Here is an 18,173-nt window from a genome sequence, read left to right as displayed (position 1 = left end):
GACCAGATTCAGGCCCTCTGCGGCTGGGCTTTTGGAGGAACCAGGCCCTTCTGCCCTCTGGCTAACTCGGAACCTACGGGTGTGTGGCCCAAGCCCACTGCCCTGGTTAGCAAAAGGCGCCTACGAGCTGACTTACCTGGAAGAACTTCTCCACGTGCTCTACAGGGGCATCGTCCCTGAGGACCGGGTACGTGTAGCGGCCCATCATGTCATAAATGGACTTCATGATCGCCAGCATCTCCTGGCAGAGAACGAGGGAGACGCGCTCAGCATTGGGAGGCAGCCCAAACAAAGCCCACCACCGTGCTCCGGTCTCAGCCAGGTTCAGGTCCGCATCAGGGCCAATCGAAAATCATGAGGGCGAAACAATGGTTTTCCCGGCAGGCCCTATGAGCTGCATCCCCATGGAGGGGTTAACTCCATTGAGTGAGGGAGTAGGAGAAACCATCGCGCAGCGGGAGCCCGGGGATTTTAGGTGTATCCCAGCCACAATACCAGACGTCCCCCATTGCCCACCTCCAGGCAAATGGCAGCAATACGGTCTAGTGGACGGAGCACTGGACTCAGGAGACCTGGGTTTAATTCCCAGCTCTGCCATTGGCCTGCTGGGTGACCTTGGGCAAATCACATCGCCGCTCTGTGCCTCAGTTTCCCCATCTGTAAAATGGGAAGAACGTTACTGACTTCCTTTGTAAGGGGCTTTGAGATCGACTGAGGAAAAGTGCTAATTAACAGTCATCTATTCTCTTGTGCCGTGACCTTGTCGAGCTAAGCAGGGTAAGTCTGGGTTTTAGACGAGAGACCTCCACAGAGCACCATGGGGCTGCAGGAAACGATTCTGAGGATTGAGGAGGGGGTACGTGCATTCAGGGTCCCACGGCAGTGTTAGAGATACAGCAGGTGGGGTCCACCATGCGGGAAGGGTGCTGTGGAGGTCTGTGCTGTTGGCAGTGCATCAAGACACAGAACCCATGTCCTGACCACTTGTGGTCATTAGTTATCCTAGGGCACTACTTCCTAAAGCTGGAGTATTCAACTGAGGATGGCTCCTTCACTGAACTAACCCCCGAGGTCTCCTGGCAGGCAGCGCTGCGTCCTGCTGAAGCCTCTGGAGATGCAGCCAGTTGAGGCTTTGCCATCCAAGACTCGTACAAACCTGAAGAGGGGGGAGCTGTGTCTAGATGAGGGACTGTCTCCTGCTTTGTTGCACTGTGTGGTGTCATAGGTGTCATTGCCTCAAGCCTGTCCTCACATATGGCAGTTGAATGCATGACCAGGGGGCAGAATTTTGGTAGTGATCTTTCAGTGTTTCTAATATGGTACCAGAGATCATAGCCAGGGACCAAATACTTCCATAAACTGACTCAGTGCATGACGTGAACCTCGCTTTGGTAAACAAACCACAAGGGAGTGGAGCATCGACACAGACCATGCTAGGGCAGGCAGTAGGCTCCAGATGCCTCGACCAGCAGCACCAAAGCAAACCAGTGCTCCTCGCTAGTGTGGGGAAGCCAGGCCAGTAGGGTGTAGAGGAGGTGGCTTCCAGAGGCTCACAGCAGGAATAGCCAGCACAGGAACCTACAGAATTCTGCTGACTCGGCAAACTTGTCGCATAGGACCAAGTCGTGGACCCAGTGACGTCAACGTGAGTTTAGTCATTGATTTCAGTGGGGAAGGATGTGACCCACAGGACGTGAGAAGCATTGCAGGTTTAATGAGTAAACCAGGTCCATGTCAGGTAGCCATACGGTGCACCACCAAAGAAAGCCACATTTGCTCATTGTTCTCTCCCAGCCTCAGACATATAGTCACGGCCTGGCCTGGTGATTTCAGCTGTTATTCTAGCCCTATGAAAAGGAATACTTGTGGCACCTTAGAGACTAACCAATTTATTTGAGCATGAGCTTTCGTGAGCTACAGCTCACTTCATCGGATGCTGTAGCTCACGAAAGCTCATGCTCAAATAAATTGGTTAGTCTCTAAGGTGCCACAAGTACTCCTTTTCTTTTTTGCGAATACAGACTAACACGGCTGTTACTCTGAAATCTAGCCCTATGGGCTTCACAAGGGCTCACGCGCTGATCTAGGGGAAGAGGGGCAAACTTGGGGTTTTATGGGCACTTAGAAAGAGGCTGTCGCCTTGTCAAAGCCATGGAGGTGGATCTGAGGTCTCACGCTTGGCAAAACTCAACCAGCCACTACCGCCAGCTGGTCTCCTTCCAAACCTCATGCATACCCGCAGCCACATTCCCCTCAGCCCAGCTGCAGGTACCTCCTTGGTGATGTAGCCGTCCTTGTTAATATCATAGAGGTTAAAAGCCCAGTTTAACTTTTCGTGTACGGTCCCACGGAGCAAGATGGAGAGGCCGACGACAAAATCCTGGAACAGAGACCGAAGCAGAGACTTAGCAGGACAGGCAAACAACCCAGCACATGGACAACTGCAAACATATATCAAGCAACCCCCACCACCACCCTCCAACCAACGCCCCAAGGAAAACAACCGTTTTGTAGCTGGTGCCTGGGACTTGCTCTTTAAAAGGGGGTGGCTCGTGACCTTTCAAAAGGTGAAGCGGAAATGTTATCGACCATGAAACTCTCCTGGTATTTTTCCTATCGATCCTGTTTCTGTTCTTTGCCGGGTCTATTTTTAGTCACCTCGCTACCCACCTGAGCCCGAGTGCCCCTCACTGACAATAATAATAAAAAAAAACCCTCTTTGGTTCCTTACTGCTCAACGCACGGAGCACAAATAACCAAATGAAAATCGTTAACTGCCCCCTCCCAAGTTGGAAATGAAATAAAAGGCATTTTGGTGGCTGGCTGGTTGAGAGATTTGTGTTACATCCATTTACTAAATAAAAGAATGATTTTATATAGACACACACACACTCACATGAGTGTGATCTTATATTTATATATCGTCTTTATTTAAAACAATCCCACAGTTCTTTGGAAATGTTACTAACTGTTTGGACAATATATATACATTGAGTGTATGTATGTATGAACCAAATAAGAAAAAACAGCCCAAGGCTTTTTGATCTTATGATCTGCTAATTTTGAACAGCTAACAAAACGGGGCCTAATCTGGTTATAGAGTCTTTCTGCCCCACAATAAAAATCCCGTCTGACGTATTACCCCGAAGCATGTCTAGTGCATTCTGCTCAGATAGATAGCTGAGCTGGCAGGCTATATCTCACGCTAAGCAGGCATGCCCCGAAAGCAGTACAGTAGAACCTCAGAGTTACAAACACCAGAGTTACGAGCTGACCTGTCAGCCGCCCACCTCATTGGGAACCAAAAGTACGCAACCGGGCAGTTGCAGAGACCAAAGAACCCAGGAAATACAGTACAGTTCTGTGTTAAACGTAAACGAGGAAAATAATAAAGCGAGAGCAAAATTTTGATTCTGCACAGTGACGTTTCACAGCTGCGTTCAGTCAATGTTCGGCTGCAAACTTTTGAAAGAACGTTTTGTTTAGCGTTACAAACATTTCCAAGCTCCGAACAACCTCCATTCTCCAGGTGTTCGTAGCTCTGAGGTTCTACTGTACTTGGATGGGAGATCGAGGGTGGCAGGACAGATGCTGGTGACTCAGGAGGGGCTTATGTTCTTGAACCAATGCCTCCATAGTGCTACGGGACACAGCACTTCCAGTGGTGGGGCCCTCTCTGGACAAGATGTAACGCCGAGGCCCTGATTGCTTGTTAAAGGTGCGTTGGCACTTTTCGTATATGTGTGAGTCACTCCACTCAGCACTGAAATGCAGCCACCTCTGGGGTTGAATGCAGCTGCTGTTTCACAGTGTGCAGCAGCCACCACACAACGCTTTAGGACAGGGAGCCAAGAATGAGTGGGCCGGATTTTTCTCTCCCTTGGGCCATTTTTAACTCCCATTCCCTCCGATTTGAACCGTCACTTGGAGCTGGCAGTCTCCGATTACAAACTCTCCAAGGCAGGGATCTGCACCTAACACCCGGATCAGACCCTGAGGACACTACTGCAATACAAATAATAACCAACCACAACGGGGAACCTTTTCCAAACTCCCAAGGGGAGTTAGGCGCCTAAATACCTTTGAGGATGTGGGCTGATTCATTAGGTTCCTAAATACCGTTTAAAAAACACCTGGCCCTTTGAAAGGGGGAGCTGGGATCTTACCTCAAAGCAGATGGCTCCGTTCCGGTCCACATCAAAGGCGTTGAACAGGAAGTGGGCGTACATGCTGGCATCTGGGAGAGGAGAAACAAGAGAGACCCAGTGAAAACATTGGCACTTTCCTCCCCAGCCCCGCCATTATCGATGGGACTTATCTGAGCACCTCACACTCTTTAAACACATTTACCCTCATGCCCCTGTGAGGCCAGTTCTTCCCATTGCACAGAGGGGAAACCGAGGCACAGACAGGCCCAAGGTCACACAAGAAGTCTGTGGCAGAGCAAGGAATTGCACCCAAGTCTCTCACAGGCCCTAACCATTGGACTGTCCTGCATCTTCGCTGCTGCCCGTATGGAAACCCCAGCGGATAAAAGCAATCTCACAGCACAGTGAGGGTGACCGGGGAGCTCACATCCTCCAATCCCAGCGTGGACGTAGGCAGGTTTCTAGGATAATTATTTAGCTAGCAACGGGAAATGACATGTAAAGCTACAGCTATTCGGGGTGGGGACCAGCTCTGCATTATCCAAGGGTACCGCGTCTAGCATGACAGGTTTCTAGATACTGCAAAACACCAGTGCCTTTATCACCCCCTGGCTGCTTTATCCCCTGCTCAGGCCAGGTGTGGGGCTAGGCGCAGTGCTCAGCTGGCTCCTGCTGTGGATATTTGCCGGCAAAGGAGCCTGGGGCCCAGCCTCAGCGGAAGGACTTGGGAACTTTGCAGACAAGAGTCTTCTCCTCGCAGTGGGACATCAGCAACGTTGGGACAGGCCTGGGCTCAAGGCTCTGGGCTCCTGGTGCCTCGCTAGATAATTTAACCCTTTCCCTGCTCTGGGAAGGTCTCAGGGGCAGGGGGGAACTGGTGCCAAACTCACCTCCCTGAGGGAAGAACTGAGCATAGATCAGCTTGAAGGTGTCTTCGTCTACCAGGCCACTGGGGCATTCCTACGGAGGGAAGTCATCGCCAGGAGGTTAGCCCCCAATTGGTCTGACCATCACCCTCCCCACAGATCAGGCACCTAGATGTAGCCGGACCGGCTGGACCCAGGACTCTCCTCTCGCCCCATGGCTCTGCCATGCAACAAGCATCTGCCCTGCAATGCACCCAGGACATCCGTCCTCCTAGGGCATAAGAACATAAGAAAGGCCCTACTGGGTCAGACCAAAGGTCTGTCTAGCCCAGTATCCTGTCTTCCAACAGTGGCCAGTGGCAGGTGCCTCAGAGGGAATGAACAGAACAGGTAACATCAAGTGATCCATCCCTGTCACCCATTCCCAGCTTCTGGCAAACAGAGGCCAGGGACACCATCCCTGCCCATCCTGGCTAATAGCCATTGATGGACCTATCCTCCATCAACTTATCTAGTTCTTTTTTGAACCCTGTTATGGTCTTGGCCTTCACAACATCCTCTGGCAGGGAGTTCCACAGGTTGACTGTGCGTTGTGTGAAGAAATACTTCCTTATATTTTTCTGTGCTCTTACGCTCCCTCCTTGAACCCTGACCCCATGCACCTTGGTATTCCTGGCCCCCTCTCATGCCAGTGCACCGCCTCTCCCCGGAGATACGCCCACCCCGTCCCCGTGGTGACAGATGTCTCGGCGCATTGCTTAACGCACGGCTGGAAGGCGCTCAGGAACAACGGTGATGAGCGAGGTGGAAAAACCTACCGAGAAGGAACAGAACCCCCGGCCAAGCACATTCACGCTCGGTGGCTCGGGTCTGTAATACATCCTCCTCCCTCCCCACCATCCACTCCGCTCTCAGCCTGCGTCCCCCAGCCTACGCCGCAGGCAGAGCTGTGATGGCAACGCGGGCAGACGCTCCCGCGGCAGCTTTGATCGAGTGGCGTAACGACAGCAGGGAAGCCACAGCAGGACAGGGGGTGGCTGCCCAAGGGCACAGCCAGGGAGCGGGCAGGGTAGCTGCCTGTGCTTGTGCTCCTCGCTCTAAGCTAGCGGGAGGATATCTACCTGGGCTGTAATCACGCCCCAAAGCAGGGTCAGCGTACCCCGAGTGTTCGCACTTCGCACTAGGAATCCCCTTCACCCAACGCCCCGCTCCTCAGTTCAGTGAGCGGGGGATGAACAAGGCGCAGGCCAAAACCACTCCATCTCCTATCAGACCCGTTAACATCTCGCCCTCCAAGCTTCAGTAGGACTTAAATGGTGCCTCGGCCTTGTGAGCACGCTCGGCACCGGGATGAATTTCCTGAGCCCCCGAGGCTGCATCTCAGCCAGCTCCCACCTCTCCAGGGTGCAGTTTCCAGTCTCATACGGACAGCAGATGGAGCCCAACAGAGGCCACAAGGCACAGCTGTTCTCGGGGATCACTGGGCTGGGGGAAGGACCCAACAGACACTCACGTTCTTGAAGCCCCTGTACAACGACTGCAGCTCCTTCTTGGTGAATTTGGTCAGCTCTTGCAGCTGGTCTAGCCCTTCTGGCTGGTGCCGGACAGATGAAAGTTCAAGGTCGCTGTCGCTGGTGTCTGGAATGACACAAGACAAACTCTGTGAGCGAGCAGGAAGAGAGACACAAACTCCCAAAATCCAACCCCAGCACAGCGGGGAATAAGGAATATTGTTGTGCTGGAGAGGGTTAATGGTTGCCAGCAATCAGGTGTTTGATCTAAGTATTATTTATTAATTATGATGATGATGATGATTAGATCTATGGGCAATCCCAGACCTCGCTGAAGCTGCATGCTATCCATCTTTCATTCAGGCTAAATGAGGGAGCAATTAAATACCCATTTGTTTAGCTGGGACATTGATTTGGTTGCAGATCTGTGTGCATATGCATGTAAGGGACCAGAGGAAGCCAGCAGAAAGTAAGAGGTGCACTGGCAGCAAGGCCCTGGGAGGAAGTCAAGTGAGAGAGAGCTTCTTCTGGGCAGAGTGCTGGCTGGAACGGCAGGCTTGGAAACTGTGAGCAAGGAACCTGCCTGCTGTTGTTTGCTTCTACTGCGTTCCGGGAAACAGGACTTTGTGCACGTTCTTTGAAATAAGCAGGCTTGCACCAAAGAAATGCCTGACTCCCATCACCAATTTCTCCTCCTAATGGAAACAGCCTGGAAAAGCCCCAGATACTGACTCACCACTCAGGCCAAAGGACAACAACACACAGACCCACTGTGCACGGGAGTCGTAGACCCTCCAGTCCAGGGGAGCAGGGGGCTCCAGAGAAGCACCCCATAGGTGAGGGGTACGCATCCAGGTTGGTCTGCATAGGGCTGCTAGCCGGTCTTAATAGCCCAGGAAGAATTCAACACCATGACAAAGCCTCCTGCAGTCCCTTCCTTCAGGGCACCATTTATTAATTCAAATAGAAAAATTACAAAGCAAAACAAAGCTATTCCCCTGATCAACACAGGCTGCAAGGGCCTCTTGGCACTTCTCTCTGCTCCAGGGCCAGTCACAGGTGCCACCCTCCCTCCTGCAGCTTCTTCTCTCACCTGAGCCCTTTACAGCTGGGACTGATAATTGAACAGGACTGGTTGGTCCCAGGCCCCTGGTCCTTAAAGGAGCAGACCATCCTCGAAAAATCCATGCCCCTGAGCCCTGTAGTGACACTGACCTAACCCCTGGTGCAGATGGAAGAATGCTTCATAAACCTAGCTACCATTGCTCGGGAAGGTGGTTTTTCTGCAGTGATGGAAAAACCCTTTCTGTCGCTGCAGGATGTGTCTATACTAGGGGGGTGACGCCGGCTTATCTACGCACCGTAGTAGTGGAAACAAGCCTGGAGGGAGACAGGGAAGCAGGCACAGCCTGAGAGCACCGTAATGTGGCCCTGAGATAAAGCTAAGAGAAAACGCTTTTTGGGCACAGAGTGTTGGCTGGAAAGGCAGGCTTGGGACTGTGAACAACTCGCAGGGCCCCGAAATCAGACAAGGCACTTGGGTAACATTATGTTCAAGGCAGAGCTGCGACCAATCCTAAATGCTCTTCCGGGCTCATATTCCCCGATGCCTTTCACCTCCCGGTAAAACTTAACAGGATGAAAGATTAGTTCAGTCCTTCACACAGAACTGCCCTGGCCCCAGCTCCGTATCCCAGGGACAAGAACCATGAAATTTCTAGCACACACAGGACCTGCCAGACTGAATCAGAACCAAGGATCGGGCCCAGTACCCAGTCTTTGACAGAGGCCAGCACCAGCTGCTCCAGAGGAAGGTGCAAGAACCGCAGCAGAAGACAGTGATGGGACAACTTGCCGCAAAGGAAAGTCACTTCCAGACCCCCCAGTAGGTTGTTATGGGTTGGATTAAACCTCATTGAAACTGGAGGGAGCATAACTGCCATGCTTCACTTACGATAGTTGCAAGATACCATTAAGGCCCAGATGTAGGTACTTAGCAGGGTGATCATGCCTACCATTTTGGCTGGGATATTCCCTTTTTTAAGCCCTGTCCCTGCCATCCTCACTTTTTTGGCAAAACTGGGCATTTGTCCCCTTTGCTTTTGCCCATTGATCATCAGCTGGCAAGAGCAAATGGGACCAATGCCCAGTTTTGCCAAAAAAGTGGGGTGCGAACCCTAGCAGGGCACAGAAGAACTTGCAGGGGGGCAACGCCAGCCCCGTGGGGCGGGGGCAGCGGGGAGCCCTGGGGTAGCTTCAGGTGGTGTCCCATTTTCCCTTTTGGAAAATATGGTCACCCTAGTACTTAGGCACCTAACTCTGATTTCCTTGAGGATCTGGGCCTGAGCTTCTTTGTGGAACCAGGTGGCTGAAACAATAGCAGCCTGCACCCAAAACATAGGCACATGGGAGAGTGCTCAGGACCTTAAACTACATGGGTGAAGGGGCCTTGCTGGGTATTGTTTTTGAGCAGAGGGGTGTGTGTTTGTGAGACAGAGGGACAAGGAGAAAACAGACCACAAAGACGGAGCAGAGAGCTAAGGACAAAGCCTGGAGAAGCACTGGGAACGTGGCTCTAGAGAGGGAGCTTTTGGGCAGAGTGCTGGCTGAAAGAGGCTTGGAACTGTGCACAAGGAAACTATCTCCAGTTTCATTTCTGCTGTGCTCAGGGGAACAGAACTTTGTACATTCTTTGTAAATAATCAGGACTGAAAGGAGTTGACTGTGACATTGTGCTCCATAATGTTTTATGGAAATATGCTTATAAGTGTGAATATAATGTAACTAGGATATGCTTTATGCAAAAGGTCTCTTGTAAGGTATAATTACAATGCTTATAATCTACTGAGTGTGTTCATGCTATTTGTATGCATGTATCATTCTTGTATCTGAAGCTAGAAATATGAAGTATAACTCTGAGGTCCTATTGTAATTATGCAAAGTGTGGGCGATTAATGGTGGCTTAGAATCTTGATGGCTCCCATTGACTAGGACAATTGGTTGTAAATGGTTTATTTACCTGCAAGCCTTCCTGTGTGTGTGTGGGCCAGCCAATGGGTAATGAAGAATGAGGTCTTACAGTGACATGTGACCATGTCACATGATACTAGAATCCATCTTAAATATGGTACTTTTCCACTTAGAAGGAGGGGTGGAGAGCCAGAGAGACAAAAGATTCCTGCCTTGTGCCAAAGCTATAAAAGGGGGTGGAGCAGGACAAGGGGGGTTCCAGTCATGAGAACACCCCTGCGCTTCACCTAAGATGTCTGCTGGAACTAACAAGGACTGTACCAGAGAAAAAGATTGGGCCCAGACTAGGAAGGAGTCTAGTCTGTGAAATAAGCTAAATGGAACATCTCTGAGGGTGAGATTTTACCTGTAATCAGTTTCTTAAGGTATTAGGCTTAGACTTGTGTGTTTTGTTTTATTTTGCCTGGTAACTTACTTTGTTCTGTCTGTTATTACTTGAAACCACTTAAATCCTATTTTTTATACTTAATAAAATCACTTTTGTTTATTAATTAACTCAGAGTAAGGGATTAATACCTGGGGGAGCAAACAGCTGTGCGTATCTCTCTATCAGTGTTAGAGAGGGCGGACAATTTATGAGTTTAACCTGTATAAACTTTATACTGAGTAAAACAGATTTATTTGGGGTTTGGATCCCATTGGGAACTGGGTGTCTGGGTGCTGGAGATAGGTAACCTACTGAGCAGTTTTTGGTTAAAGTCTGCAGCTTTGGGTGCGTGGATCAGACCTGGGTCTGGGTTGCAGCAGGCTAGCGTGTCTGGCTCAACAAGGCAGGGTTCTGGAGTCTGAAGCTGGCAGGGAAAAAGGGCTCAGAGGTAAATTCAGCATGTCAGGTGACAGTCCCAGTGGGGTTTCTGTGACCAAACCCGTCACATTTACATCCTTTCCAAAACTCTTGTTTGGAGGCCTGTCCTGCCCGTAAAAGAGCACTGGGCTTGGTGACTTATGGAAGGGTTACAGCATGTTTGGAAAACAGAAAGCACAGAGAATCTCCTGGAAATCTGGAAGAATGAAATTTCACCATTTCTGGAAAAGAATGGGGTGGGGGGAGTTTGCAGCAAAAAACCCCAAACCACAGAATAATTTGCTAAATTGCCACATGCTTGCTCAACATAAAAGAACCCTCAGAACTCCTTAAAGTCCTTTGCAGAAGCAACCTGGTTCAAAGACATTGAGGAGGCTATAGGGCTAGCATACGGATATCTTTAAGTCTGCCGCTGACCTAGCTGGGTTGAAGGACTTTTAGAAGTCTGCCAGGGCAGTTTGCTGACCTCTTAGTCTGGAGCTGAACTGGCTGGGCTGGATGGCATTAAGAAGGCTGGAGAAACTTTGATGCAGTTCTGTCCAGCAGACCATTGTATGCTAATGAACATAGCTATCATCTAGAATATAATATAATTTACTTACTTGGTGGAGAATAAGTACTCCCACCCAGCACCGGTGGCTTTTCCCCTATAGCTTTACTTTCAAAAAATAAGGAAATTCCAGACAAATAATCTTGTTCAGATGAAGTTATGATTACAAATTGCTATCATTTTCTGAATGGAAAAACAAGACTTTTCTCAAACATTTGAAACCTGAGAAATTCTAAGTTAACATTAACCTTCAATAAACAAGATGCATGAGAGTCTGGAAATGCACAGTTATGGTTTCATAAGTATAACTGACATTGTATCAACCCCCATTCTATCCAGCAACTCCATCAGCTCCTCACAACCCCCTTCCATCATTTCTAACCACCAACCCCCAGCTTCGTTACTCTAAATACAGATCTGCACCATGCCTGGAGCTCAGCACAGAGGTGCTCCTGGCCCAACCACAAACCCTGCTCTTCTTCAGCCACCAACATGTTGAAAATGAGAAACAATGATGCCTTCTTTCTCATTTTTAATATACATTCCAGAACAATGTGATCTATCTATCTATTCATCCATCCATCCCCATACACACCCCTCTATCCATTCATTCTGAGACACATCTATCTATCCATCTCTCCACCCACCCCCATACACACCCTTCTATCTCCCTCCATCCACCCTCATACACACCCACCTATCCATTCATCCATCCCCATACACACCTATCTATCCATTCATCCTCAGACACATCTATCCTTCCATCTCGCCATCCATCCCCATACGCACCTCTCTATCCATCCATCTCGCCATCCATCCCCATACACACGCCTCTATCTCTCGCCATCCATCCATCCATCCATCTTATCCTGCCACTCATCACGTAGTATCTGAGCCCCTTCCATGTAAAATCAGTGGCAACAGTGCAGTCCCTAGCAGACTACACAGAGTCTCTGGCATTTCTCCCTTTTTTGTGGGGGGGGCAGTCTGTGTTTGGGGTAGGGAGTTTGGTTTTGATTTTTTACATTGTTTGTTTTCTGTTGCTGAGGTTGATTTGTTCTCACGTTGGGTGGGTGGGTCTATCTCAGTCCACCCTCCCGGTGGGACAGTGGCTGTAACACCTTGTACTAGTTCCCTTCTTCATCAGCTGATAACGGTTGAGGATTCTGCACCATAAGAAAGTTGCCCATGGCCCAAGGCTGAGAACAGCTGGCAGAGCGAGAGGTAGACTCAAGGATTACGATACCACCAGGGCTGCAGTTGGGCATGACCCAAAACCCATTGAGGTGAATGGAAAGATGCCCATTGACTTCTATGGGTTTTGGGTCAGGTGCTAAGTGAGGGATTCATTCCCCATGCATCCGATGAAGTGAGCTGTAGCTCACGAAAGCTCATGCTCAAATAAATTGGTTCGTCTCTAAGGTGCCACAAGTCCTCGTTTTCTTTTTGCGAATACAGACTAACACGGCTGTTACTCTGAAATCTGATTCCCCATTCAGAGACGTGGCCTGGTACCAGAGTGAACTTCCTCAGTGCAGACAGGGCACCAGACTCAGCAGCTCGATTTGCAAGGACTTTCCACTGGGATTCCAGCCAGCCTTTAATTCCATATCCCCTTTCTAAAAGGGGAGGGATCCCTCCCACGTATGTAGCGCAGCAGAGCATGGTACAGCCCTGTGAGCAGGGAGACTGGCTCATGGGAAACTAACAGAGGCTGGAACCGCGACTCCTTCGCAACCCCCAAAGCCAGAGCCTCGATTGTGTCAGCAGCAAACCTCTGTGAGGGGTTAAGGGCTCTTGGAAGTTCCTGCAGTTCACAAACATTAAAAAAAAACCCAGCCCTGAAGATCTGTGCAAACTTTGTGAGGCTATCTGCCTTCCCCCCAGCCCCCTAGATTAAGTTAATTCAACTTTGCCTGGGAACTGGACACACAGCAGGCAAATGCAGCTAACAATATCAGGCTGTACACTCCATCCAGATACCGATTCGGCTGACCACGTCAATCATCTGCAGCAGCCGGTGAGAGAACGGGTACAATAGACAGAGACCTGGGGAAGGGGCAGGAAGGCAGGCACTGCTGGGTACACGGATAAGGAGAAAATGACAGGAGATGAGGGTGATACAAGCTGGATGTACTGGGTCAAATTTAGGCCTGCTGCAAACCAGTGCATTGAAGTCAATGGAGTTGTGTGTCCTTACAGCAGGGCTGAATCTAGCCTGTTGCTGAAAGGCTTTGGCCTGACCCATCGAACCGAGGTGAACTTCAGCCAAGCAGCATAAGACGAATGAACATATAACCCCAGATCAATGGTCAGTACAAAACAGGGAGGCATGGGAATAGATGCATTTGAATAGCTGGAGATACTGCACAGTACAGGACGCAGCGGTGGAGAGACAGACAAAAAGAACAGAATAGGAGGATGGAAATCATTGGAAACGTGGGCCCAATTCCTCCACTAGTGTAAATTAGCGTAGCTCCACTCAAGTCTGAGGATCTGGACAGAAGGGAATGGGTCAATGGAGATCTCTGTACGCGGCACGTCCGAGACAGGTGACCAAAGATGGCTCGAACAATAGTCACAGAGATCAGGCCACGGAAATGAAGAGATACCGCTGGATTCAGACACTGCAGACTGGATCTCAGGAGCGAACCCTGCTAGGTGCCTGGACAAACCCAGCAGGGCTGGGCAATGCATTTCAACAGAGGCACTGGAAGTACGTTTGTACAACTCCCAGCACAATGGTGCCTCTCTGCTGACTGGGGTCTCTTGGAGCTACAGTCTTAACAAGGTTGCAAAATTTAGACTGAATTCCCAACAGCCTGAAGTCCAAGTGTCTTTGGAGCTGAGGTTTGAGCCCTTCTCTGAACACAAGACAGGAGAGCTGCTAGGAATGGACAGGTGGATACGGGGACGGATCCGACACCCACTGAACACAATATAAAGACGCAGAGGGAGTTAGATCATTCTGCTGTGTATTTTCCAGTGGGCCAGGAGAACAGCCAGGATTTCGAGGGCTGTGGATGAAAGCTGCTAAGTTATTATTAATTAGTATTAACACACCACAGGTGAAGGTGCATGGGCTCTGGACTGTCACAGTAACGCACAACAACTCCCGAGCTCTTTGCCTGAAAGGTCCAGATTTTCAGCTGGTATAAACTGGCAAACTTCCAGTGAGGTCAATGCCAATGTACTCCAGATGAGGAGCTCTCCCTAAATGTACTAGTTAATCCGCCAGTCGCTTTCATTGGTGTGTGCCGGAGCAGGGGGCAGGAACAAATCAAGAGGTCATTCGGTTAATGAGCACAAGCGGCTGCATCAGAGACAAGAATCTGCGCAGACGCCCGCTCGGTTGCAAACTCAGGGGAAAGGTTCGAGTTAGGTTGAATAGCTGGAGGTACTGCACCTCCTCGATCCACGTTCATTGCATCTCCTGAGGAGGGGTCAGCCAAGGCTGCCTGTCAGCCCGGTTCTGAAAGCATTGCCTGTTTGCAAGCGTGCATTAACCAAACAAAGGTTTCAGGGTGACTACTGGCCGAGATTTGCTTCTGCATGCAACTCAGGCCTGGGGTGCTCCAGGAGAACCTTGGAAATCAGCTTGGGGATTCCCTGGAGATGATGCTGTCCCAAGTGACTCATCTCCTGAGATGCCAGACACCATGTTAATTGCACAGTACACTAAATAATTTGGAGTCAGTCATACTGAGTGAAATCCACTGTGTGAATCCTATTACAAGGGCTGCTACATTGATTTACACCAGCGGAGGAACAAGCCCCTAAACCCAGAATGTCCTTTGCAGCTAAGAGTGATTCGAACCAAGTGGCTGAAGCTTTTTGTGAGTGTGGCAAAAATGCAGATTCAGAGACACTGAAACATTTCATGCATATGCGTCAGTTACGCCAAATTGTTTTTCTCAAAACCTCTCCCCACCTAGGGTGACCAGATAGCAACTGTGAAAAAACGGGACAGGGATAATAGGCGCCTATACAAGAAAAAGTCCCCCAAAATGGGACTGTCCCTTTAAAAATGGGACATCTCGTCTCTCTGTCCCCACCCCCAAAAATCTGACAAAAATCAAAATGTTTAATTCCAACATTTTCGAAATGAAACGTTTCTATTTTCGGTTCCAAGCTTCCTTCCGTTTTATTCACAAACCCACTCCAAATCCCCGTCAAACCGTCGCACTCAAAATAAAACGTTGCAATTTTGTCAAAACGAAACGTGTCACTTCACTTGAAATCAATTTTTTTCTGACTTTTCGAGGTGCCAAAAATTTAGGGGAAAAAAGGTTTCCAGTTGAACCCCAAACGATTGACTTTTTTCGATTTTTTTCCCCCAAACGGCCAGCGAACCAAAAGATCTGTTATTCGCTCAGCTCTAGTGACCACAACAAACCTTTAGTGCAATGGTCAGAAAAGTACCCGTATAAGAATGGCTCCTCCTTACTCAGTCAACCTACTAGCTGGGCCAAACTCTGGAGTTATTAACACCAGGGTTCACAGTTATGAATGAGAGCGCAGGACACATCTGCTGCCTGTAATGACGACAAACTAAGCCTGTGCTTCTCTTGATTCCTGTTAGCCCTGCAGAGCTAACCCGGTTACAGGACAGTGCACCAGAGCCTGATGCATCGTCAACAGGATTGTTAATTTAATCCCATTTACAGGACTTTTACTGCCGGTGTTGAGGCATGAGCCAGAAAGAACACCATGCTTCTCCCAGAGGGAGTCTGCACGGCCAGTCAGCAGAAGTGCTGAGTACCCGCAATGGTAACTGAAGTCAATGAGAGCTGCGGCTATGCAGCCTCGATGGAGATCATGCCCCCTTCTTCTTTCCTGAAACCTGAGGGTATTTCAGTGGAGCTACACTGATTTACACCAGCTAAGGATCTGGCCCCGTGCATTCAGTATGCTCCAAAATGATCGCCATAAAAACGGAGCATCCCAGCTACTCCCAGCAGGACAGACCCACAGCAGAATCACTCTGAATTACACTTTAATCAGTATTGATACAGAGGGTGGTTTTGCAGTTCATGCAGTGGACTGGGACTCAGGAGATCTGGGGTCAGTTTCTAGCTATACCACAGGCTCTCCTTGTGACCTTGGGCAAATCATTTAATTCCTCTGGACCTTTTTCCCCTTTGGGAAAATGGGGATAACAGTCTGTTCTTTCTCTCACCCTTTGTCTCGTCCGTTTACGGCCTGATCCAAAGCTAGACTTCAACATGCTTTGGATGAAGCCTTTAGACTGTAAAAACTGTATGGGGCAGGAACTGTCTCTTACTATGTGTCTGTGCAGTGTCTGGGACAGTGGGCCCTGATCTTGGCCAGAACTTCTAGGCATTTATGTAAACCAAATAACCTATACATAATAATAGGACCAGCCGTTCCCTTTAAGCGCAGGCACAGATGGGGGGATTTTGATTCCCAATTACCTGATCCGTGGATGCAATCGGGTAGCTAAAAGGTCAAAATCCCATGAGTGGCACGCGCAGTTAGCTCCGCCCACAATTGGCTGGTGCCTGGGAAGTTAGAGGCGTCGTTAATTATGTGGCCCCTACAGAGCTAATTATTCTGTATTCAGGCAAATGTCCCATGTAATAAAAACTCAGGGTTTGCCACAGTAGCCCACAGTTCAGTGCATTCCACATCCCCCTTTGTGCCTGATCCCCTCAGCATGTGACTCTAGAACAGGGAACAGCTAGGGGAGTTACTCCTTTAGCACAAGGGGAAGCTCACGTTTTTCAGCTCCAGAGGTCCTTAGTTCAATTCCCAGTGGTAGCTCAGATGATAGTTGTGCGATGGGGTAAGCTTACCCCATAAAGGCAATACTGCCTAATGGTCAGTCCGCCCCACCGTCTGGCTATTTAAGAGCTGAAAGGGTCTTATCGAGTCAAACACCGAGAGGATCTGAAGTGGAGCTCTTATTGGCTTCCTGAGAAAAGAAATCGAGGCAGGAAGCATGTGCCGGCCCACTCTAATTCAGCAGGGGGTGCTGCAGGGCAAGCACACCCGATGATGCTAGCATTACCTCCACTGAACTTGAGCGCTAAGGGATGGAGCCCTACTGTCATGGCTGCCGAGTCACGGAGTCAGAGGGACATTCCCAGGGAGCAGTGCCACCATTCCTCGCACGTCACCAGCGCATCTCCTGTCTGCTGCTGCCCTATAGCTGTATGGTTGGAGGCAGAGCCTCCTGTCTCCAGAGCCAGCTTTACACACTGGCCTGGAGCATGACCTACCCCTGGGGGGGTCCTGGCTGATGTCAGGTGTCCCCACGATCACACTGACTGCTTTAGGAAAACGGCCGATGGTGGCCGCAGCCAGAAGCAGGGTACTGGGTCAGCTGGGCCAATGATCTGTTCCATTGCTGCATCACTCAGCTTCTCTACCAGAGCATGTTCCTTTCCCCCTGGGAGGCAGGGTCTTTGGGGCACCCACTGGCAGAGCAAACAACTCACTGGGTCTCTTACCATCGCCTCTGTATCTGCTCCTGTCCATCCACCAACCTGTACCATGACCACAAACTCCTTCCGCTCAAACATAACTGCGTGCAAACCAGAGCTGTCACCCGCTTTCGCACACTCCTCTCCTCTCTGGCTGGTCCCAGTGGTTCTCACAACAGCGATCCATCCATCCAGAGAGGCCTTTCTAACGTTACTATCAGTGGGGCACTAGGTGACAGCAGTGGGTCTGGGGGACTGTTCTGTCCGCACATTGCTTGCTCCTCCAGTCGAGCCCAATCAACCCTGATAATACTCTGTCCTGCTTTCTTCTATTTCTAACCGTTCTGTACTGATGTAACATGCATCAGACTGTATCAGCTACTAGAATATGGACTCTTATGGGTAATCACAGACACCTCATGCAGAACCTTCCAAAACCAGTACTCTTGTGCAATTCAAAACCAATACAAGGAAATATTTTTTTTCCTCACAGCACATGATTAGACTGTGGAACTCACTGCCACCAGATGTTCTGAATGGGCTATAAACCCTCATGCTTCAGGATTTAAGCCAATCTCTAACAAATTAGGGATCAGCAGGAGACAGTCCTAGGGGACAAATTAATTCACTGCAAGGTTTCTTGCCGAAAAACTGGACTGGATTAGATGGATCTAATAGAGCAGTTCCTATGGGCCTAGCAGATTTGGGGTCTGTTCGATGGTCAGACCTTGCCCAGCTCACTTCACCTCCGTACCAGGGGGCTAATGATATGATATTTTCCCACCTCCCAGAGTGCAGTGAGGATTAATTCATAAAG

The 18,173-nt window shown here is 49.7% G+C and overlaps 1 protein-coding gene across 2 annotated transcripts in view; it reads right to left on the bottom strand.

The window, feature by feature from the left end:
• The window catches only part of LOC140903668 (calsenilin), an 83,088-nt gene that overhangs the window by 4,518 nt on the left and 60,397 nt on the right, over positions 1 to 18,173 (bottom strand). For both annotated transcript variants that reach the window (XM_073325328.2, XM_073325327.2), the window contains exons 3-7: positions 6,528 to 6,652; positions 5,039 to 5,108; positions 4,167 to 4,237; positions 2,273 to 2,380; positions 137 to 241 (exon numbers count right to left, since the gene is read on the bottom strand). In XM_073325328.2, coding sequence (XP_073181429.1) covers positions 137 to 241; positions 2,273 to 2,380; positions 4,167 to 4,237; positions 5,039 to 5,108; positions 6,528 to 6,652 — 479 coding nt within the window. The remainder of the gene's footprint in view (positions 1 to 136; positions 242 to 2,272; positions 2,381 to 4,166; positions 4,238 to 5,038; positions 5,109 to 6,527; positions 6,653 to 18,173) is intronic.

Source organism: Lepidochelys kempii, chromosome 26, assembly GCF_965140285.1.
Source record: "Lepidochelys kempii isolate rLepKem1 chromosome 26, rLepKem1.hap1, whole genome shotgun sequence".
Taxonomy (NCBI): domain Eukaryota; kingdom Metazoa; phylum Chordata; order Testudines; family Cheloniidae; genus Lepidochelys; species Lepidochelys kempii.
This window is presented reverse-complemented; position numbering and strand designations above follow the sequence as displayed.